The 23,831-nt window shown below is 46.6% G+C and overlaps 1 protein-coding gene across 4 annotated transcripts in view; it reads left to right on the forward strand.

Moving 5' to 3' along the window:
• The window catches only part of SRPK2 (SRSF protein kinase 2), a 226,343-nt gene that overhangs the window by 193,114 nt on the left and 9,398 nt on the right, over positions 1-23,831 (forward strand). For 3 of the 4 annotated variants that reach the window (XM_065884408.1, XM_065884410.1, XM_065884411.1), the window contains 8 exons: positions 4,506-4,671; positions 5,818-5,843; positions 7,324-7,570; positions 8,181-8,663; positions 15,799-15,899; positions 16,018-16,125; positions 21,176-21,245; positions 21,882-21,974. In XM_065884408.1, coding sequence (XP_065740480.1) covers positions 4,506-4,671; positions 5,818-5,843; positions 7,324-7,570; positions 8,181-8,663; positions 15,799-15,899; positions 16,018-16,125; positions 21,176-21,245; positions 21,882-21,974 — 1,294 coding nt within the window. Of the gene's footprint in view, positions 1-4,505; positions 4,672-5,817; positions 5,844-7,323; positions 7,571-8,180; positions 8,664-15,798; positions 15,900-16,017; positions 16,126-21,175; positions 21,246-21,881; positions 21,975-22,330; positions 22,424-23,831 lie in introns of all 4 variants that reach the window. The other variant, XM_065884407.1, reaches the window with a different exon arrangement.

Below are 23,831 nucleotides of genomic sequence, written 5' to 3' on the forward strand. Positions count from 1 at the left end.
TTTTAAATGACAGCATGTCTTGTGAAGAGGATGCATTCATGTCTCTGTTTGTGGAAATGGTTTACTTCTACGTTTGTCTGCGTTTAGTATTTATTTATCATTTAAATGATCTCACAGGTCCTTTTGTCAATGAATGCATTATGATCAAGGCAGTATTGTTCAATTTTAGAATAGAGTATTAATTTTAAGTTGGTAAACATTTTTATGTTCTTGGATTTGATCAGTGTGGTAGTACATGTGATTCTGTACTAACTTGGAATTCTCCTCCTCAAAATGTTGGGTATGCAGCTCAGAAATTTGGGGAAGTCGCTCCTTCAAGGGAGTTGAGCCCCTTTCCCAACTCATTCCTCTGTGCTTCCTCAGCGCTGGGCGCAGTGTTTTATCTTTCATCCTGACGATGTTCACGAGTGAAGTACAGCTGCTGAATTTTCTCATTGGTTCTCACTAGTCAGAGTTAGAAAGAAGAAGGAGCAGAGGGCGATTTCGGGACAGAGCGGATGAGGACAGTGTCCCCTGGCTCTAGTCCTCTGTGAGTGAGGCAGGTATTCGCCACACTTCTCCATTCAGTCTGGCATGTGCTCGTCTGAGCAGCTTGTAGCATTTACCTCCTGTCTGTCCTAGCGAGGAAGAGAGATCCGGTGGGTGCCTTCACTTTCCAGTAGCAAAGCTTCTGGCTTGAGGAGAGCCCTCTGCTGTCTCGCTCCACCCCTGCAAGCATCAGTGTCTCGGAGCAGTGCTGCCTGTCTGGTTCCCCACCCCCACCCCCCGGCGCTGCGTCACAAGGCCTTGCCCCGTCTGCTCGCCCTGTGTCCTTTGTTAAGGTGCCCATGTTGTGACCAGAGTCAGGAGACACTGTGGACAGTTGCTGTCCTTGTGTTCCTCTGTGCATGTTAGAATTTGGGAGGAAGCTCACTCTGGGTGGCCAGCAGGCCAGGGAGACACCTTCACGTGAAACCTCCACATTAATTATTCCCAACTCCCTCCTTTTATGTCTGCGACAGGACCTATTTCTAGCACGCCGAGGTGGAGAAGAGCCAGTTTATGTTGTTAACACCATAACATCAGACAGTCTCTGACACGGTTCATAGGTACCTAGAAGAAACGTTAGAGACTGTGCTGACCAAGCCCTTGTTTTCTGGCTGAATTTGAGGTCAGGGAAGGGGAGCCATAGCTAGTCAGTTCCTGAACCAGAGCACGGACTCTGCCTCCAGGTCTGCACTGCTGCTGACTCACATGCAGAAAACTGGCCCCGCCCTGGGGTGTGATCTCCGTCCCCCACGTGGGATGCAGCCCCGTCAGGGACCCCTCTGTGGCTATGCTGATCGCCGACTCCTGGTCAAGCGGATGGCAGCCCGGGGCCTCTGCAGCCTGTGCTGCCTCCTGCTGGTGAGGCTAAGTATGGTTTGTAGGCAAGAGAGACACACTGTGATGAGACAAGTGAGGCAACAGAGGTCTGTCCTGGGGCATGAAGCTTGCTTGATTCATTGATTGTTTTTTTTTTCACGATCATAATTATTCAGTGTAAATGGTTGTAAGGTTGCCCATCATTATTGTCGGATTCTGGATTCTGGGGTGCTTAATTGCTTTAAGTTCACTGGCTGTGAACAGAAATACTGTTTTTGAAAATAAACCATTCTTCTTATAGCTAAAGATTTTTTTTAAAATATATTAGTCTAGAATTAAAAGGATCAGAGTTTTATTAGGTAGAGCCCATTCATATTATAGATGGGAGAAATGAGACCCAGAGAAATTTAATAAGTGACTTAGAAATTTAATAAGTTATGGTTATTAAGTCAGTATCAATACAAGTCTTCTGACTTAGTTCATTTCTACCATTTAGTTTGAATTTCCTGTGAGCTAGACCATGTATTTGTGAGTTTTCCATACATTATTTCTAATTCTTACCATATTTCTGTCTAATGGATATGTTCCCCCTTTTATAGATATGAAAATGGAAGCTCAGGCAGCTTAAGTACCTTGCCTAGGGAATGAGTGATTGAGCAGTAATACAGGAGTGGTCTGAGTCCCAAGGTCGTGATTTACACAATGCGCCATGCTGTCTCTTAACTGTTTCCTTTAAGATTTGTGTTATCTTAATTGACTTAATTTATCCCGGTGATAGTCTGTTCCTTATGTTCATTGTCAGAAACAAGCTGTGCTTCTTGAGGAAGGTTAACCCAGTTGAGTGCAACAGCCAGTATTAAAAATCTGGAACCTTAAATTCTTACTGAAGACACTTTGCTCCTCTCAAGTGCCTCATTGTCATTGGAATTCATTTAACACCTTTGGATACTGGATCACGTTAACTCTTATCTGAGTAGCTTCTCACACAGTAAAACAACCTAAGAACTATGAAAGAACTAAGGTGGAAAGTTAGGAGCAACTTGTGCATGGGTGGTGGTGAAAAGATATTTTTGGAAAGATGCTGACATTTTAACTTTGAGTTAATATTTGATGATTGAAATGAAGTTTCAGTTGGAATAATTTAAAACAGTTTAAAGTTTCTAAAAACTCTTTAATTCCTTTTACTCCCACAGGCTGGAAGTCATCAGTGTACCTGTCCATTAATTTCTTGTACTTCTCATAATTTCTCTTGTTATTCAGATATAAAAACTCTACATGATATTTCAGTTTGTTGAGAGAAGATACGTGAATGCCAGTGAATAACATACAGGCTCGTTGGATCGTGTTCCCTTCAGGATTATAACCTTATTCTCTATGGAAATATATAATGATCTCTTTCTTCCTATTGGTTCTTTGACATTTTAAACATAATTTAAATATATTCTAATCGAAGTATTATCTAAAACATTCGATATTAATCCTAAGGTAAAAAGTCAAGGCCCAGTGGAGACAGGGAACTTCTACTGCTATGTGTCAGACATCTAGAAGGGTGTATGGTCTGTTACAGGAGCTCAACTGTTGTTCAGTCAGTGAAGTCATGTAAAAGTATTTCCAAGGAAAAGTTTTTTTAGATATGTGTGGGGATTTTCATCTTGTTTAAGAGATAGGTTTCCCTTTCATTTTCTTCTGAAACCTCTTTCCCTTGAGTTACTAATGTTTTGTCGTCTGTTAAGATTGTTTAGCCAGGAACTCAAGGTAGACAGGAGCATTGGGTTTTTTGCTGAGAACTTGTCAGAGCTGATTGATATTATATATCTTCGGCTTGTCTTTTTGTCACTTCCTTGTCTAGTGTCGTCAAGGCCCCTAAATGACTTAAAATGTTTGAATGAGGATGTTTATCAAATGTTAATGTTTATTGAGCTTGTAGAGTTTCTGATGTATGGGAACATGAACTGTACTTTTTAAATATTTTTTTCCTTATGGAAAGAATTGCAACAATTCCCCTCTAATGGAAATAATTCCAGAAAAACTTTGGCCTTGCATTTAGGTCACCATACTCTGTAATTTTTGTGATATATATGATATGTAAATGATATATATAATAAGTACATGAGTATCTTGGCTTAGCATTTTCTTTTAGTTCAGTGCTATAGTGTTGCCTGGATACCAGGGCTATTTAATCCTCCTTTCCTGCAGTATTAAAAATGTACACACATCATTAGTCATTATTGGAATGCAGATCAATGAGATACACACTTCACACCCAGTAGGGTGACTAAAATAAAAAGACAAGTATTGGCCATGATGAAAAAATTGGAATCCTCTCACGTTGCTGATTGGAGTGTAAAATGGTGCAGCCATAGTATAAAACAGTTTGGCAGCTCATTGAAAGGCTAAATATAGAGCTACCGTATGACCCAACGACTGCACTCCTAGGCATATACCCAAGAAAAATAAAAAACATATGTCCACACAAAAACTTGTACATGAATGTTCATAGCAATATTATTGATAATAGCCATAAAATGGAAACAACTCAGATATTCATCAAGTGAATGAAATGTGGTATTTTCAATGGAATATTAGTTGGCATTTAAAGAAATGCGGTATTGATACATGCTACCCTTGGATGGACCTTGAAAGTACTGTGCCAGTTACAAAAGACCACTCTGTATCATTCCACTTACATAAAATGTCCAGACCCAGCAAAGTAGATTAGCGGTTGCCTAGGGCTGGAGGAGTTGGGAGGAGAGGGGGAGTGACAGCTAATGGGTGTACAGTGTTTTCTTCTTTGTGTGATGAAAATGTTCTAAATTAGATAGTGGTGAGGGCTATACATCTAGAAACCATTGAATGGTACCTTTAAAAGGGTGAATTGTGTGACATGTAAATTATACCTCACTGAAGTTGTTATTTAAAAGAGTATATGTATGGATGCATTTGCTTCCATGAGCATAAATTATCTCCAGGATGATACACATTGCTTGCTTCTGGGAAAGAGCTGGGTTCCTCTGGGGGCCGGGGTGGGAGGAAGATTTTTACTAAAACCCTTTGTATCCATTGTATTTTGTGCCTTGTAATGATTTTAACTATTTTACAAACAAATGTTAAATAATAAAGGTATTAATAAGTCATCTCCTCTCTTGATTTCACGTGATCAGGTCCTTCAGGGGTTAGATTATCTACACAGTAAGTGCAAGATCATTCATACTGACATAAAGCCGGAAAACATCTTGATGTGCGTGGACGATGCATATGTGAGAAGGATGGCAGCCGAGGCCACCGAGTGGCAGAAAGCGGGCGCTCCTCCTCCTTCGGGGTCTGCAGGTGAGGGCTGAGCCAGCTTTGTTTCAGTCTGTGCGGGGCATTGAGAGCCTGCCAGGTTGTACACTGGGGGCAGTTGAGTCAGATGTGTATGTATTAGGGGCTTTTGTAAGAGCCTGATGACTAGAAGCAGCTAGACCTTTTTCTTAAGCAGGAAGATGCCCCAGTTAAGTTATACTTTAATGTTTGAATTACTTTGTCCTCCCTTAAAAGGTCATTGACCTCTTACCTGCTGCTTCATCTCCTTGGAACACTGTCCTGTGTTGCCCACTTCTCTGCAGAGGACTGTCTCTTATAGCAAGAGGTCTCATTGTAGCCGACGTTCAGTCGTCAGAGTGCTTCCTTGACTCCAGTGAGCACAGCTACATCAATCTGAGTCTAGCTGGTGGATTTAGAATTAGTTTCAAAAGACTTCAGGGTGGGAGAAGACCAGCTGACTTGAGTATTGGTGTATGTAGTTTAATTTCTGGTTTTCGCAGTGTCGTGGTGGCAGTGAAGTGTGGACGGTGCTTTCACCCTCTCTTCACGTGCTGTCTGCCCTAGTGTGTTGTCAGGCAGGCACGAGGACTGCAGGGCAAAAGCCCTCTGTCTGCCTGGGGCTCTTGGGACATGCACCACTTCTGAATCTTGTTTTCTAACATCAGGGTGTTTTTTAGATCACGGAACCATAGTCTATCAAGCTTCTGACACTGGCCAAGTCTGTTCGTGTGATTTCTAGAATATTTGCCGCAGTATTGGACTTAACTTTAGTTGTATAAACTTGTGAAATAGTTTTCAAACATAGTTGTGTAAGTGAATTGTTCATTTCATTGTCTTTAAACAAATTTGGTTGGATGACTCTTCTCCGTTTTCTTATCAGTCAGTGCTTTGGGATTGTCTGTTTTTGAAATGAATGCGTATTTAATTTTAGATAAGTAAGAGAAATGACTCCATATGAACCACTGTGGCTTTGCCTTTTAAGAGCCAGTCATTTGTTTGAGTTGGATAAACTTTAGGTCTCTCTGATTCAGAAGTTTTAATATTTAACAGTTGTTGAAGTTGCATAGCCATTAAAAGACAGTAGTTATTTCATTTTACAGTTCAGATTACCTACATAAAGATAAGTATCTATTTCGCTCTAAATGTTCATTTTATTTTGTTTTGTTCTAGTGAGTACTGCTCCACAGCAAAAACCTGTAAGTACCTACACATATACTTATATTCACCTCCATGTCAAAAGTGACTATTCATTATTGAACTTTTCGAATTGTAACATTAGTTTTTGTTTCTTTCTGCAACAATTTTTCATTAAGGATTGTTCGGGGGAATTGGTTGTGCATTTTTTTGTTCCATTCTCAATCACAGATGTTGTAATGTATTTTAATATAAAAGACAGTCATGTTTATAAATGCTGGGTATCCTTGATTATGTAAGACAATGTTTTGATAAGGTGAAGTGATTTTTGGAGTTGGGGGATAATTTAGAGCTGTCCCAAATTCTGTCTTTGTTTTCCTCATGCACTTTCTGGAGTGCTCTTGGCTGAGTCTGGTAAAATGTGAGGTTATAGAGATAAGGGTTTTAAGAGTGATTGTTCCAAAAACACTTTATATTATTTCTGATCTGCCTCTAAGTTACCTGTTTTTCTGAAGCTGCTGTTGTGATTTTTTTACTTCCAGGTAGTAGTTAAATATGAAAGAGTATTATCTTTGTGGTCCTGTCAGAATGCTGAGTGTGAGCAAATGAAACAAGCTGTTTGGAATTAAATCCTACCCCAGCGGAGCTAAACCTGGCTTGGTTCCAGTCGAGCATAGAATATATATATGTATATATATGTATGTCTTGAGTTGATGGGTCATCTACAAGTTTTAAAAGATCTTTATGAACCAGAAACTTTTGGAAGGAAATGTGTAGAGCTTCAGAGTGCTGCCAGCAGCCCTCAGTTTGGAATGGAAGTCTGAGTAGGAGAGGGAGATGTAAGAATTATTCCACCTGGCCTGCTGAGTTCTGCTGTGGCTTGAGCAGCTTGTTTTGATTATTGACTCTGTGAAAGACTGGAGGCTCTCGTTGCCAGTACTTTCCAAGTCAGCTCGCCATGATTGGAGGCAGACTGAAACCATGGCTTTTTCTTTTTTCCTTTTACTTCATGTGCTCATTTTTTACAGTTCCTGCAGTCTTGGCTGTTGATAACAGCTCAGGGTGTGAGACCCAAACGCAGACAGTGCTGTTGACCAACAGTGAATGAAACACACCTGATTTGGCAGGCAGTTGAGTAAGACAGTTAAGGAGAAGGGGACATTGTTACTTTATAGACAGGCAGCAGCAAATAAAACTTGCAAGAGGTGCTTCTTGTTTAAAGGCAAGAGTATCTATCTCAGCATATTTAGTTCTTCTTAGAGTTTAAAGGGGAAAGACTTGCTGCATTTAAGCTATATCCCTCTAAGGCCAAGACCTGGTAGTAGTCCCGTTACGTGATATTAGCACTGGTTTCTTTTTTTTCTGGTTTTGCTGTAACCCTAACCGTGATGTGGATCTCGTGTCTGGGCATGTGATTTTAATTGAACGCGACCTGAGAAAAACAGCCTGTGTTGGTATTTGCCATGCTGCCAGCATTTACGCTGCTGCATGGTGCTTTAAAAAGAAGCAAACTGACCGTGGTATTTTCTTAACATGTTGTAGATAGGAAAAATATCTAAAAACAAAAAGAAAAAACTGAAAAAGAAGCAGAAAAGGCAGGCTGAGTTATTGGAAAAGCGCCTGCAGGAAATAGAAGAATTGGAGCGAGAAGCTGAAAGGAAAATAATAGAAGAAAACGTCACATCAGCTGTACCTTCCAATGAGCAAGATGATGAATACCACCCAGAGGTGAAACTAAAAACAGCAGGATTAGAGGAGGCAGCCGAGGGTGAGACTGCGAATAACAATGGTCAGTGGAATCTGGAGACAGGGCTGCATAGGAGCCCAGGAGCTCCCACAGTAGGGACCCGCCCGGTCACCAGGCAGGGTGACTTGGTGCTGCGCTGATGCTTCAGACAGGAGGGTGGTTCTCTCCGAGGCCTTATTGGAGAGCGTGGGGAGTTGTTTGGTACTTGCTTTGTAAAATGTGTGCCAGAAATAGGTTAATATTTCAAAATAGTTTTTTTTTTTTTTTAATGTCAAACGTCTGAGAAACACCATGTCTTTATCATGCTAATGATTGTCCTTCATTTTGTAATTAAGCTTTTACTTAACGGTAGTGTACACTCAGACTTTTTCTGAAGATTATAGAGGAGAGGGTAGAAATGGAAGTACAGCTCCATTTATGCCCATTTTCCCAAAGAGCTAACTTTTTCTAATAAGAGTAGGCCAGTTATTTAATAAATGAAAGATAAGATTTAGAGTACCTAAAGATTTTACCCTGAGAGCCAAGAGGTGTCTGCTCTGTAGCACATGAAATTAGCACATTCGAATTTGTCTCTTGTTGGAGGAGATAAGTGCCTACTGCACTCTGTTACGGAGAGAGACAAGTTCTCATTCTTACCCTTCAACTTTTTAAGGCGAAGCTGAGGACCAGGAGGAGAAAGAAGACACTGAGAAAGAAAACACCGAGAAAGACGAAGACGATGTTGAGCAGGAACTCGCGAATGTAGACCCTACTTGGATGGAATCACCCAAAACCAATGGCCATATTGAGAATGGCCCATTCTTACTGGAACAGCAGCTGGACGAGGAAGACGATGATGAGGAAGATTGCCCAAATCCCGAGGAATATAACCTCGATGAGCCAAATGCAGAAAGCGATTACACATATAGCAGCTCCTACGAACAATTCAATGGTGAATTGCCAAATGGACGACATAAAATTCCTGAGTCCCAGTTTCCAGAGTTTTCCACATCGTTGTTCTCTGGGCCCTTAGAACCTGTGGCTTGTGGCTCTGCACTTTCTGAGGGATCCCCGCTTACCGAGCATGAGGAAAGCAGTCCATCCCATGACAGAAGCAGGACGGTTTCAGCCTCCAGCACTGGGGATTTGCCAAAAAGTAAGTGTCCCTTCCCATCAGGTGTCTGCTTTCAGTGGTCCAAGTGTCATACCCTTGACACATGCTGTGAAGGGAATTGGCTGGAGATGGTAAAGCCGGGTATGTATGCATTAACCATTTTCATTTTATTACTTCTGTACTCATGAATAAGTTAATGTAATTTTAAATATATTCTGTGCCACTAGGCTCTCTCTTTCTCTTTGCATATCAGGTCCCATTTCTGAGTTTTTTCCTTCTTCCTGTCTTTCGCTAGTGAGCATACATTTGCAGAAACCTTCCAAGCCTAGCATCTCATCCCTGTAGCTTTTTAGCGTGTGTAGTTTAATTCAGAATTTGTACTTCCACCTGACAGTGTTATATTTAGTTTTTGGTTTTTTGTTTTGTTTCGTTTCTATTCAAGGAACAATGTGCTTGCTCTTTATTTGTGGTGAGGAGGAAGTGTCTTACTTTATTTTGATAGCTGTTCTTGATTATAAGATTCTTCTTTTGACATTTTAAAGGAAGCGGTGTGGGTTTAAATGTGATGGTGATGCATATATATCAAAACCTGATTTTGAGGGTGAGTGCCACATGACAGATCTCTGCCTTTGGCATGCTAGGGGACTTCAGTAGGCAAACCCTTGGTGTCACACACAGTTGGTCTCCATTCTGGCCCACAGTGGAAGAGCTCCGAAACCTCCTCTGCTCCCTCTGCTGGCAAGAATGTTAACACATGGTGAGTCAGTTGATGAGCCGGCCCTGCAAATAGCTCAAGATGTTCTGCAGCCCCTTTGATTCCAGTAGCTGAGAGACCTGCAAAGCCTTCTCTGTTACTCAATGGCCACAGCTAGTCATCCTAAGGAGATATATATAATTTTTAATTGGACAGACACATTCTGCTCCTGTTTACCTTTACCCTGACCAGAGGGTTTGAAGGTGCGTAATGAAATGCCTTCACGAGGAATGTAGCCTCATCTGAGGAAAAAGCCACCTCTGTGTCTCCTTTACTCTCATTCTGCTCCCATATTACTGCTGACACTTTTGGTTACCAAGCACATGTGTGTAGGGGTGTCTCCCCACCTAAACAGTTCTTCGGCAACAGCTCGGTGTCTTGCAATTGAAGTGAGGTCTGACACTACTTGGAGAGAGTGTCAGATCCCAGGGTTAAGGGCTCAGTCTCACAAGACTGTGTCGGTCTCCCCCTGCACTCCCCCCACATCCATCCCAAGTCCATGTTGTCACCGGTGCTTCTGAACAATCGGCTGTAAGTCAGAGGTTCCTGTGACGCTGCCCTGGGGCTGGATTAATTTGTTAGAGCAGCGCACGGAACTCAGGAAAACAGTGTACTTGCTAGACAATCAGTTTATCAAACAAGGATGTAAGTCAGGAACATCCAGATGGAAGGGGTGTGTAGGGCATGGTGGATGGGAAAGGAGGGAGGCTTTCACACTCTTGCTAGAGACACCACCCTTCCTGCAGTCTCTCACGCATTCCTTCATATCGTGGACTCATGAATTTTTTTTTCTCTTTAATTAACATGTCGAATTGTGTGTTATCGTTTACAGCTTTTTTTTTGAATGCCAGGATTATCCCACATTTGGTCTGTGTGAGCCCCCTCAGGTTGGCTCTTAAGTCCTTTTGACAGAACCCCGTTATTCCTCAGGTGCCCCCTTGCTCTTCTAGAACCATGTGCCCAGGTTCATACTTGCCCTGCCCCAGGCTGGAGTTGGCCATGTCTCCAAGTAATTTTTGCTATTGATATTTTTTACATGTTTTTTATAATGTACATAATGTATAGGGACAGTAATATGTAAAGTTCATAAACATGCACATATTGAAACGAGTGTTCAAACATCTCTTACTGATGGAGTAAACAGTGCAAAGGTTTAGTAATCTCAAGTGTAGCGGGGTCTCTTCCCCGTTTATCCTTGAGACATAATAACAGGTGTCTGTGTGAACGTGGCTCATGGCTCATGCTTCTGTGCCTTTGCTGACGCCTCCCTCCTCCCTCCTGCCTGGAGTGCTTCCTCCTGTGTGTTTGGGCACACCTCTTTTCTTCTGTTGGGTCCTCACTGTGTTCCCTGGCAGGTCCCAGTTCTTGTTCCCCTCTTTTCCTGCTGGTCACACTTTACTTCACTGTGTGTTCGTTGTTCGTTTCCACTGTCTTCCTCTTCACTAGGATGGAAACGCTTTGAGAGTGCTGTGTATTTCCGTCTTTGTATCCTCAGCATCTAACTCAGTGCTAAGATAAGCATTTATTGAATAATGAACCAACCAATCAGTGATACCTGACTATATTCTTCCATCCTTCCCGTTCTCCCACCTTTGCCCATTCACAGTCAGAATTTTACTTTGTCCAAAACACATTCTGTCCCCAGCACCCTGGCTGTTGCGTGAATATTGCATCCGGGAGAAATAGGAGGTCTGTTTTTTTTCATTGAGCCTAGTCTCTTACCAAGCTGACCTTTTCATTGATCCAGTCATTTATTTGGAGGCACTCGGCTTGGGTTTGCAGCCTGGTCTTTGGATAACCGTGGACAGCCTCCCGCAGGGGAGGTGTTTTGTTTCCTACATGGAAGGAGTATGGTCTAGAGACTGGAAGTTGGCCACCAGGTACTACGAGAACATGAGGCGAGAGAAACATCCTTCCCTGAGTTTGTGTAGATCCTTGTCGTTAGAGCAGAATGGATACATTAGGAAATAGTAGAAGAAAAGCTGGGGCCACAATGAGAAGATTGAGAAAGAACTTACATGCCAGGCTAAGGATGTGAACTTCTCCCTGGAGTAGTTTTGTAGCCATTGAAGGTTGAGAAGAGGAGGGTTCCTCTTGGGTTATTACTGCTGGAGCCGTAGCACGTATCTGGGCTCAGCACATCTGAAGTACAAAGGCCTGGGAGCAGGGTGGTACGTGCAAGGTGTATGTTGAATCCTTTCCCCCTCACCTAGTAGTGACCCATGTCAGTGGCAGTGCTTGGCTAGGCTGCTGGAACATGACTCCACACTCTTCTCACTCCACTGTTGCTCCTAGTCTGTTCCCCAAGGAACAGTCCCAAGAGAGCCTTTTTTTTTTTTTTTTAAGCGGTACGCAGGCCTCTCACTGTTGCGGCCTCTCCCGTTGCGGAGCACAGGCTCCGGACGCGCAGGCTCAGTGGCCATGGCTCATGGGCCCAGCCGCTCCGCGGCATGTGGGATCCTCCCAGACCGGGGCACGAACCCGTGTCCCCTGCATTGGCAGGCGGACTCTCAGCCACTGCGCCACCAGGGAAGCCCCCCGAGAGAGCTTTTGAAAGCACATTCCACCCCGCACCGTGTAGCATAACCCGCAGAGGCGTCATTCTCTAAAGCTTACAGCCCTGTACTGTCCGTCCCGGCCGCGCTCTTTCTGGTATCGTTCTCCACCTGCCTCTATGTCCCCTGCTCATTCTGCCCCTCCCACACTGTCTTCTTTCTGAGCTTTCTGAAGGTTGCAAGCTTGGCACTTTCCACCTGCTGTCCTCTCTGCCCAGAGCGTCTCTCCTCTGTGCCTCCCTTTGTTCAGGCCTCTCCTCAAAGGTCACTTTCTCAGAAAAGACGCCGTCTGCACACCCGCCCGTGGCCAAACACCCTCATCAGTAGCCATCTCCTTTCTCCGCTGTGCTTTTCTTCTTAGCAGGTAGAGCTACTTGACATGATGTGTGAATCATTCATTTTATTTATCACCCATATTCCCAGCAAGTGCGTGAGTTTCCTAATTTGGGATGTGGTGGCGGAACCTTGTATGTCTTGTTGATTCTCTTCCCAGTGCCAGGGCAACGTCTGGCACATAGAGGGGACTCAGTAAATACTCACAGTACCTATTTGTGAACAAATAGGTCAGGTTTGGGCATTAAGTCTCCTAGTTCTGCTCTTTCTTTGGGCTGGTACTAAGTCTCCTGCATATAAAGAGGGTACCCATGCCTTCCTTGTAAGGATGTTTTAAACATAAAAGTGTCAGTGTGGGGCTGCTTCATCACTGAGGCCCCACCGGCTGCCGTTTTCCTGGTTCCTAGGGTCACCTCAGATGGAGTGAATACCGTGTCACCCAGAGACCAGGTTATCAGAATGACTTCAGGACTCCAGCCCTTCCTGAAGAGAAGTCTTCCTGCCTCTCTCTTCCCACTCTTCATTCCCTCCTTGGTAGAAGCAGAGAGCAGGGAAGAGCTCTGGTAGTTGCATGATAGTGCCTGAATCACGGGGGGTGATCTGATTTCTGGGCAAAGCAAAACTCGTACGACTGCACAAGAAGTGTGGCTGTCCCTGTGTTTAAACGGGCCTTTTTGAGTGTTGTACTCAGGTAACCTTTTACAGATTACCTAGAGCAGGAAACTAGCACGCTGGGAAAAGAAGTGCAAGCGGATTCTCTTTTACGTCCTTTGCGTTCTTAATACAGTTAAAATTTTGAGGTAAATTCCCTAGTATCATCTGGAATGCCTCGTGCGCCTGGTAACCACGCACAGAGATGAGAATAACAGCATGTCACCAAAGAGACTTGGTCTAGTGCTCATAAGTGAGGGATATTAAATACAAAGAAACTGTACAGGTGGCCCCTGAATTAACCATGGTTCGATTGTACGATGGCGAAAGCGAAACGCACTCTGTAGAAGCTGTGCTTCACATCTTGAATTGTGATCTTCTCCCGGGCTAGCGATACACTGCACCATCCCACCTTGTGATGCTGGGCAGCCCCCAGGCAGCCACGCGATCACACGAGTGGACAGCTGGCACAGGTGCAACCACTCTGTGCCCAGACAGCCCTTCTGTCTTTCACTTTCAGTACAGGATGCAGTGAATTACATGAGATATTCAACACAGTTTATTATGAAGTAGGCTTTGTGTTAGTTGTTTTTTTGCCCAACTGTGGGCTAACGTAAGTGTCCTGAGTGCTGTTGAAGTTACTAGGCTCAGCTATGACGTGTGGTAGGTGATGTGTAATTAAATGCATTTTGAATTTACGGTATTTTCAACTTGAGATGGGTTTTTTGGGACATAACCCCATCGTAAGTCGAGGAGGATCTGTACTGGAGGTGTGTGATGTTGTGTTTTGAAGGTGTTTTTTCTCTAGCTGAAGTGACTCGTGTGTGATGTCTTTAGAACAACGACTGGAGGACGGTGGCGGTTTCAGATCCCCTCTTTCCACTCGAGCACCCTTGACGGCAGCTCACTCAGTCAGAACCTGCCGCTTCATCCTCTTCTCCTGCCAGGCCTTTGACCTCAGTGGTTTGCAGTGCTGGAAGCCACGGCTTGGCCTCCCATCCTCTCTGTGCCGCGGGGACTTTGGCTGGTCCCTCACTGGCCATTTAGAAGCCCTGGCCTCAGAGGGTGGTCTGGCTGGTGGCAGGCAGGAGGGAGCCTCTGGATCTGGCCAGCCAGGCGCTGTCGTAGCTCTCCTGTGTTTGGTCTTTTTTTCATTTGTATTTTTTGGCGGAGGAGGGGTGGTCCCTTCCTCTTCCTCCTTTACTGGGAACTGAGCCTCAGAGTTTAAGTCATTTGCCAGAGTCTTGTAACTTACAGACGTAGAAACAGATTTGAATCCAGTTCTGCAAACCTCACATTCCATTTTCTTGCCCGCCGAGTCTTCTTTATTAAATGACATGAGGGATTCATCTAAGCCATTTCCAGTGCTGGCCATCCGTCTGTTGGGTCGGCATTTTTATGTTTCTTCTAGAACTCGGTTTCGCAGCCATTCCCTGTTTGGTGTGAACACCTTGCCTCTTCGTGTGTGTCTTTGTGCTGCTGTCCTTCTCATCATTTCTCATTTCCTGTGTTTCTTCTCCTCGGCTCGTACCTGGCCTTTGGTGAGGCCTCACTTTGGTCAGTGCCCTCTTAAAGAGGGACATGAAAAAAAAAAAAAAGAAAAAAAAAAAAAAAAAGAGGGACATGGTGTGGGGCAGATAGCAAGGAGGGAACGTGTGGGCCTGGCTGGCTTGGGTTGGTCCGTAAGTCTGAGGAACAGGTCTTGAGGGTTAAAACGTTGCCAGAGTTCTCTTGCATTTTCTGGCCCCTCCTGGGGAGCTCTGTGGGTGCCCCAGGTCCTGGGTGCGTCGCCTACTCCCTGCCCTGCTCACGGTGCATGCAGCCTGGCCTTGCCGCCCACCTGGGGTGCCGAGCCCCACAGCACGGGTCTACCCGAAGGAGGGACAGTCATTCCAGCAGTCCCCACCTTCGAGTGAGCTAAAGGGTGTTTAATATTCTGCATTGAGCGGGCTTTTCTGTTTTGTCTGTGAGTACCATTTCAGAATTACTTCTGAAATGAATGAAAAGCCATGGTTACATCTCATCTTTACCAGAAATCCCAGCTTGCCGGTCAGTTTGAGGTTTGATGGAGATGCTGAGTCACTTCAGCATTTTCTGTCTGGGCCTCACCACATTATTCTTCTTTGTCACTGCCCCCTGGTTAACTGTGCTTTCTTGCAGGCCTGGTCTGTGCTTATCTGAAAAGTTTCTCTGGCCCCGCAGCCCTGAGAATCCCGGCCCCGTGCCTACTGTTGAGAATTCCTCAGGGTTCCTGGGGGTTGAGAGTGGCTTGAGTATTTGACAAGTCTGTGAGGGACCTCAGAGGGCCCGGGCCGTCTCAAGAGACCTCTGTTCTGCAGTGTTACTTGTCCACAGCTAAACCAGAATTGATTGGTCCCTGCCCTTAATCTGTATTTGTTAATCGGCCATCATCTAACTCTTGAGGTCTCTGTGCTCGGCCCAGGCAGAGGGAGAGGTGAGGGCTGTGGGCCACTTAGGAAGGGATGGGCACCCCCCTGGGGAGCGTTCTCTCTACCCTCACGTTAAGTAATAACGCACCTCTGAGCTAGACAGGGTCCGTTAGGGAACTGGCGTGGCCCAATGAGGAGCAGCTAAAAGATACAGGAACCAAGCAGGGCTGACCTGCTCGGTGAAGGATGGGGAGAAAGGAGGAGGGGCAAGGCAGTGTCCATGGGGTCTCTGGGCAGTTTGCTCTCTTGTGAAGTATTTTCCAGAGGTGGAGACCAAGAATTTAAATTCTGTTGAGTTCAACTTACAGGATTCCAGGCCTAAATGATCACCCACCGCTTTTCTAGAAAAGGACACTGTGCCCAGCAAGTATTGTGTGCACACGTGCAAACCACTTATCCTAGGCACTAACTGTCCTGCTGTTTGCTCATGCCAGCAAAAACCCGGGCAGCCGACCTGTTGGTGAATCCCCTGGACCCACGGAATGCAGATAAAATTAGAGTTAAAATTGCTGACCTGGGAAACGCTTGTTGGGTGGTAAGTACAGTTTTCTTTCTAAAACATTTCGGTTGTGATGATGTATTTATTAGAAGATGCTTTTTCTCTCGTTTAATGTCTGTGTTCCTCCACGGTAATGCAGTCTGTTCCCTTCCAGCATAAACACTTCACAGAAGACATCCAGACGCGTCAGTATAGATCCATAGAGGTTTTAATAGGAGCAGGTTACAGTACCCCTGCTGACATTTGGAGTACGGCGTGTATGGTAAGAACGGCCTTTGCCATTTTCCTCTGTGTAAAGGCTCATCCTTTTAGTTCCCATGATGGGGCAGCTCCACCAGGGCCTTTGGTCGAAGCTTTCTGATGGTGAGGGTTGTCCACTGAGGGGTGGGTGAGGGGAAGGTGGCTACCTTGGGTATCTTAAGAGACCTTCTCTGCCATGTCCTGGTGTGTGTTTTGGTTTGGTCTTGTGAGAGACGACCTCGCGAGGCCCTCTGCAGCCCGCGGCCCCGAGAATGAGAGCCCCGCTGTGGTGACAGTGACTTCAGGGAGCTCCTGTGGCTCCTGGAAGCTTGCAGATTGCGCGCGGTCCCCTCACTCAGGCCGTGGAGGAAGATGAGACAGCTGCGATTTAGGGGAAGGTTGTCTGAGCGGCTCTGACAGACCTTGTCTCCTTGCTGGAGAGAGAGGATTTCCCCACATACCAGGGTCCAACCTCTCTGCTGTTAAGCAGAGTCTAGAGACTGTTCTGGCTTACTGCTCTGGGCTGTGTCCAGCCACGTCTGAGGCACCAGCAGCCGCCTGGACCGTTTGACGGAGTCTGTTCCCTTAGGCGGCTCAGCGATGGTTTTCCTCAGGGCCTCGGGATGCCTCTTGTTTCTCCAGTACGATGTAGCCATTTCCACTGCCACTTGTGTGCATCAAAAGTCTGGTTGTGTCTAAACTGTCCTCAGCCCCACCAGTGCCTCTTCTCACCTACTCCTTCCCTGTGAGCCGATAAGCATGAATGGTTCCTCGTCCATAAGCCAGTTTCAGTTTCTCTCTTGGTCCTGTTTCCTGGTCGGTTTGTCACCTTCCTCTTAGTGGGCTGAGCTTTGTAGTCCTTTGTTGGAAGAGGGGATGCATGTGTCTCTTGCTTCACGTGGTGTTTCATGCTTTCCTCATTTTTTCTCCAAATTCTCCTATGATATTTAAATGAAAGGACATGGCATGTGTGTAAAGCTTGGTACTTGTCTTCTCACTAAAAAAACAATGCAGAATAAGTGTATTGTCTGTTATTCAAGGATTAATGTAGCACTTCTTTTGGGTGTGTCCTCTGATGCTAAAGTATAGCACTGTTAGCAAGTTGTGCTAAAACAACATGAAAATAGTGGATGTTCTGTGTTTTTCAAGTTTGCAGCCAGTATGGCCCAACAGATCTAGAACAGTGTGCCCTTCTGTTCCCATGTTGCTCTGACGGGTAATGCCAGAGAATAAGTTTAAAATTAAGTTTCTCAGTAAGTATCAAAAACTGAGCCCTTGCCTTGCTAGGTATGGACAAGGAGAGTTAAAAGAATTGGTGGACCAGATGGCTGGGCTGGCCCTGGTGGGTGGGGCTGACTTCTGAATGAGGGAGGTTATCAGAGTGGGAGGAGGGCAGGGGTCGGAGATCATGGGCCAGAGGCCAGGGCGTGTGGGGGGTGGTAGCCACTCTAGTCTTTTTTCTTTTTAATAATTCCTTTTTTTTTTTTTTTTGCGGTACTCGGGCCTCTCGCTGCTGTGGCCTCTCCCATTGCGGAGCACAGGCTCCGGACGTGCAGGCTCAGTGGCCATGGCTCACGGGCCCAGCCGCTCCACGGCATGTGGGATCTTCCCGGACTGGGGCACGAACCCGTGTCCCCTGCATCGGCAGGCAGACTGTCAACCACTGCGCCACCAGGGAAGCCCTAATAACTCTTTTTAAATTAAAAAAAAAGAGAGAGAGAGAGAGAATTGGTGGGCGTGTCATGGTTCCTTAGAACGCAGGGCCTGCTGTGTGGACAGGGGTGAGGCTCCCTGTGGGCAAGTCGGGGGGCAGCGGGGAGGGGGGCTGGGGGCTAGAAGCAGTGGGAGGCAGCGGCCAGGTCAGCAGAAGGGGGCGCCGTCAGCAGTGGGAGCTGCGGGGCTGTTGGATCTCAGGGTGTGGTGAGGTCAGGCCCTCCTCCCCAGCAGCACAGAAGGGGCCGTGTCGGGGCTGCCCTCATTTACACTCTGCAGGCTCTTTCAGCTCTGAAATCCTGTGCTTCTAACTTGGGGTGTTGAATTTTGGTGATATAACCAGAAAAATAGGACAAGATCACAGATGTAGTCGGATAATGGCGGAGCTGTCAGTACTGTTTTATACCGGGCTCTCTGTCTGGCCTTCTGTGAGGTGAGGGTCTGTCCCTCCACACAGTCTCCTGTCCTGCTGAGCCCTGCAGTTGCTGTGAACGGTGGCGTCAGCGTCAAGAGCAGACTCCTGGGGAAAGCACTCACTCCATCTCCTTTGCCTCCCAAGAAGTGGAGCCTAAGGTCCCTCAGTACTTCTAGGGCTGCTTAGGAAGTTCTTGTTAATCAGTTTAAGGGTGATTTTCTGGGAGCGGGGCAAGCCTGCATCCCCACCCTCCCCCGTCCCCGGAGGCCGCGGCTGAGAGGTCGCCTCTTGTTCTTCGTAGAGAACCTGGTGCAGAGGAGCCGTCTTTGCCCAGCCCACCCTGCTGTTGAAGTTTAAGTATGTAACAGTACATTAAATTCATAATACCAAGCTGTAGTAAAGCTCCAGATTGTTCTTGGTGGTAAAGCCCAGGGTTCTTTGTTGTAAAGGGCATCAGATCTTACAGAGACGCTAGTGGAGCTGAGAGTGGTGGCTGGTAGCCGTGTTCACTGGTCAGTGCCTGTGCTGCGGGCAGGGAGGAGAGCTTTCACGCTGGGCAGGGGCAGCGCCGTGAGGCAGGGCAGCTGGGCTTTGTCAGGTGTTGAATCTCTTTTCTCTTTTCTTGAGCTTTGGAGCCCTCCAGATGTAAGTGTGTGTGATTAAAAATTACGTGTGGACCCCGGCATTGGTCGCTCTGCCCTTGTGTTTCGGAGTCCCTGAATAGGCGTCTTCCCGTGGGCTCCATGGTGAGCCTCAGTCAGCGCTGTAGAGACAAGAAAAGCCAGTCTGACCCATTTCACCAAACTTCTCGGCAGTGGTCACATCACAGAAGGCATACGTGACCTTATTTTATTCAGAATGGGATACTTGACGTGGGATGATGGCATTTCAGGAAGGGGTGTATCTGGTCTCCCCAGAGCCTGAGGACAGAGGCTGGTCCAAGGGAAAGAGGGCCCTCTGAGGGGATTGGGCCGAGTACAGAGTTCCCAAGTATTAAAAATAAGCGATAATAATAGAGGTTATATTGAGAGTAACTTATTGAGTTGAAGGCAATAATTTTTCGTGGTTTCATAGTTGCCAGCATAAAAGCAAGCTGTAAAGTACAGAGACTGATGTTTTCATTGTGGTGTGTTCGCCCTGCCTGCTGTCTGCGTCCTAGTTGTTAAGAAAAATCTCATCATGCTTCAGAGAATCGGGACCCGAGAACATGACAGGGGGAGCCTTCATCTTGCCTCTTCCTTTTTTCTTCTAAACCATTTCATTGATAGGCTTCTTCAACCTGTGTTTCCTTGGAAATACATGGGTGCTAATCAAAATGGTCATCTTTCAAAGAACACTCAGTGGACATATCTTAGTGCTAGGCTGTCAGAAGTACATACAACCAGATTGAAATGTTTTTGAACATTGATTAGAAGAGTGAGGGAGGCCCCAAGGACGGTGAAGAGCAGCTGGTGCTCTCCTTTGGCTAGATCATGCGACTTCTGGGGTCTTCTTTCTCCATTAGGGTTTCACCCTTTTCTCTTGGCTTGTGTCCCGGATGAGAAAGATGCTCCTGGCCATTCAGTGTGTCATCCACTTGTTCCCCATGGACCTGTGGCCAAATGTGAGGTGTTTTACCCTGATCTGGGATTGACCCTAGTATCTTTATTGTTTGTTGGGTGGAGCGGGGAGGCCCTGCGGCACCCAGACGACCGCCTGACGTACTCTGTGCTGAGACTGGGCACATCAGACCCAGGTCTGGCTCAGGGCAGGGATCCCGAGTTGTGAACTAGTGTTCGTCACAGGGTAGCTGGCAACGGGCTTGGCATCCCACCTCCCTCCTTTCTTAAAAAAGGAAAATACAAGGTGAAGAGATGTGGTCCTGGGCTAAGCACGCCCACCTGGGTTTGTGAGAGGGGCCCCGCCTCAGGCAGATGAGACTTCCCCTGCGGGTGCCCGCCCACCCTGTGATCCTGGACAGAAGTGGAGAGGGTGGGCTGGTGTGGGGCGGGCTCATCGAGGCGCCCGTGGGGAGGGCGGTACCTTGAGAGGAGCGGGTGGTGCCCCGGGCCACCGACCCACAGGCATCTGCAGACCTGACAGGACGGCCCCTGAGGGCCTCCAGAACAGCGAGATCGAGATCTAACGCACGGGAGAAGTAAGTATGGGAAAAACCAAACACGGGATTTAGCTTGTTCTTTTTAAAACTTCTTGTAAATTCTCATTTAAAACATGTTTTCAAAAAAACATGGTATTTGATTAACAGAGCGATAGCAGTTGTCATTTTTATGTATTGTTAGCAAGTTAAAGCTCATAGTCCTGAGATAATTTTATGAACAACGGAAGTGGGCTCAGTGGCAGCGATGGGAAAGCAGTGCCCCTCCCGTTCCCTCCCGACGCCAGCACCCTGGTGGGGACAGCCCTGTAGCCAGGAAGCCGCTCTCCTGGCTGCCCTCGGGCGGGCTGCACGAGGGTCTGGTTCCTCCTGGCCCCGGGGGACAGAGCAAGAGGGGCTTCTTTGGTTCTGGAATGTCCTTTGGTTGAATCAGAAGTGAATGAAGCGATGATGAGTTGCTGAAAGTAGCCCCCTGTTGCTAAGACATGAAGGTCTTTGCTTCAGGAGAGCAGCTGCAGCCGTGGTCCGGGGCCAGGTTAGCCTGCGGGTTGCAGCTGGGCTCTGGGGCCACACAGACCTGGGCCTTAGACTGAGCCCTCGTTCTGCCGTTCAGATTAGAGTGCGGTGCTGCACACGGCCACGCCTGCAGAGTGAAGCAGAGGTGCAAGAATATTTCTGAAGCTTCTTTGAACTTTTGGGAAGAAGAGAAAGCCTGGTGTTGAGCCCTTTCAGGAGGCTCTTTGGTTTGATTCATATCCTCATAAAATGTAGGTCTCTTGTATCAGAAAAAGTTGCTGGCTTGGGGCCCGTCTCCGTGAAGCGCTTAGCGTGTCATCTGTTGTATCCTAGGCATTTGAGCTGGCAACGGGAGATTATTTGTTTGAACCGCATTCTGGGGAAGACTATTCCAGAGACGAAGGTGAGTATTGCTGCCTGCTGAGTACCTCAGTCCGGGTTTCCTGAGAGTCCTGAACTTCTGGAGAATATTGTCTTTTTGCACCGAAATAGAGCTGTGTTTTGGTTTTCAAGCACCAAATTCAGATGCTCTCCCTTTGAGCTTGAAGCCCCCTCAGCTGCAGTGACTGGGCAGAGCCTCCTGGCACCGGCGATGCTTTGGAGAGCCCTCGGGCCTGAGCCCGCCCCCGTGGGCCTGAGCCCAGCTGGCCGGGAGAGGACAGGCCGGACGAACCCGGAGCCTCTCCGTGGACGTTTTGTCCACTGATCTGCTGCCCACTTCTCTGTCCTGTTGGGGGCTGAATTTAAAACCAGGGAACTCTGGCTTGAATTCCCGTCTGCAGACCTGACCATCTCCATGCTTATTTGCTTGCGATGCTGGGGTGGCCTGGGGTGAGCTGGCATCGGTCACTGTTCATGCTCCAGATGGGGCCTGCGGCCTGCCAGTCCCAGAAGCCTCTGCGTGGACGTGCTGCATACATTGTTGATTTGATTCTATCTCTGATTTTTTACTAATTTCAATTTTTTCCCCCTCTTCTTTTATCCCATCCTTCCCTTTGCCCCTCCCATTCCCGTATCCTTTTTTTTCTCTCCTCCATAGACCACATAGCCCACATCATAGAGCTGCTAGGCAGTATCCCAAGGCACTTTGCTCTGTCTGGAAAATATTCTCGGGAATTCTTCAATCGCAGAGGTAGTACCTCTTTTTTTTGAAAAGCGCCACGATGCAGACAGAAATGGAATAGCAGCTGCTGGTTGTAGCATTAATGGTGACAAAGGCCTTTCTCCTAAATTCCAAAAGCAACCCAGCAGAATTCCTGTGCTGACTTCGGACTTGAGAAAGAGCCCCTGCCTGGCCCCGTCCTGCAGTCACCCTGTGCATCAGCTCCTCTGCGGTGCCTTGAATCTGGCCACTCGGGCAGAGCCTGTGCTCTGGCTGTCGACGCTGCGCTCTGTTTCTGTCTGCGCGGGCGATGGCAGTGTCTGCATGCAGTGTACTGATTAAATTGTCGTGTGTTTCTGTTTTGCTGGCAATGTTTCCCAATGCAGATCACATAGCATTGATCATTGAACTGCTGGGGAAAGTCCCTCGAAAATACGCTATGTTGGGGAAATATTCCAAGGAGTTTTTCACCAGAAAAGGTAACGGTATTTATGCAACACTAAATTTTCAGCGTAATCCTCTCCCAGAGGAGAAATTGTGCGTTCGCGTTTGGGCAGTGGAGAAAGATCTGGACTTAACCGCTGGGGGAGTCTGCTGAAGAAGGCTCTCAAGAAATAAAGAATCATCTGATATCTGTGGAATAAGAATTTTGTAAGAGAACAATCTTCCGAAAATCCTTTGACCTCCTCCACACCTCTCCTTTACGCTAAGCACCAGTTCATGTATTCAAGTATTTTTCAAAGAGTTTAAATGATTTTTAGAAAGCAGCTAGGCTTACCTTTCCATTTTCCACATTGCTCCTGGAACCAGAGTGTTTTTGCAGTGGAGCAGAGGTGGCCTAGAGACTGGACTTAACGACTGTCCATCTGCATCCTGTTGCATGTGTCGGAGCTGTTTCTGTAGGGGATGTGGGCCTGTGAAGTCCTGTGTGCCTCACATTCTTATCAATCATATGCTATCTCCCACTGCATTACCTCACACTGTACTGTAGGTGATTTATTTTAATATTGCAGTTGTCGTTGATCTTCCTTGGCGTGACGTAGAACAACTCTCTTTGCCCTGTGTAGTCCCTAGTGAGAGATCAATTTTTTAAAAAGCCCCGGGGAATTTATTTTCACAGCGCCCTTCCCCAATGCCATAGCCTTTGATGTGAGCATAGATAGTCCTCTGAACTCATGTTTTTCCAGCTTTGATTTGGAGGGGGTGGGTGCTGCAATTCCCATTAAAAAAGAACTGTTTAAAGTTGATGTGAGTGGGACATGGAGTTTCTAGAAATTTCTGCAAGTACTAGATACTCTATCTCCCCTGCTTTAGCCAAATTTGGAAAACCAATTTGACTTTTTACTTTCCTGTGAGATAAGGAATTCTTGTAGAGTAATAACCTTTTATGATATACTTTGGTGATGTTCAGCTAACCAGTGCTGTCTTACCCCTTAAAGTCCATCTCCCCGTGAATGCATGAGGCCTGAGAGCGAACCATGCCAAGACAGTGGTTTCTTGCTCACGTACTCTTGAGAGTGTTGACCACAACTCTTAGGTTTTTTGGGAGTACCCAGTGGGTAACCTCTGAAATATATAACTGGATGCAGTATCTTGTTATTTCCTTTTTAAAGCTCATCAGAGGAAAAAAAAAATTGTCAACGAAAAATGTTCTTCAGACATGTATTAATTTTCGTTCTGAGATTCTGGTCTTCGAGTCTGGGTCACTTAAGCAGGTACAGGGGTCCCCCGCCACACCCAGACTCTCACGCAGTCTCAAGTCGTGCTCAGGGCAGTGTGTTCAGTGGCACGGCTGGGGCTGGAGCGTGCTGGGGGGCTGGGGCTGGGCACGGCGTGTCACGTCGTCTCCGAGGCTGTCAGCGGGGGTGACTTCCAGTGAGTGCATCC

Source organism: Phocoena phocoena, chromosome 9 (genome assembly GCF_963924675.1).
Source record: "Phocoena phocoena chromosome 9, mPhoPho1.1, whole genome shotgun sequence".
NCBI classification, from domain to species: Eukaryota; Metazoa; Chordata; class Mammalia; order Artiodactyla; family Phocoenidae; genus Phocoena; species Phocoena phocoena.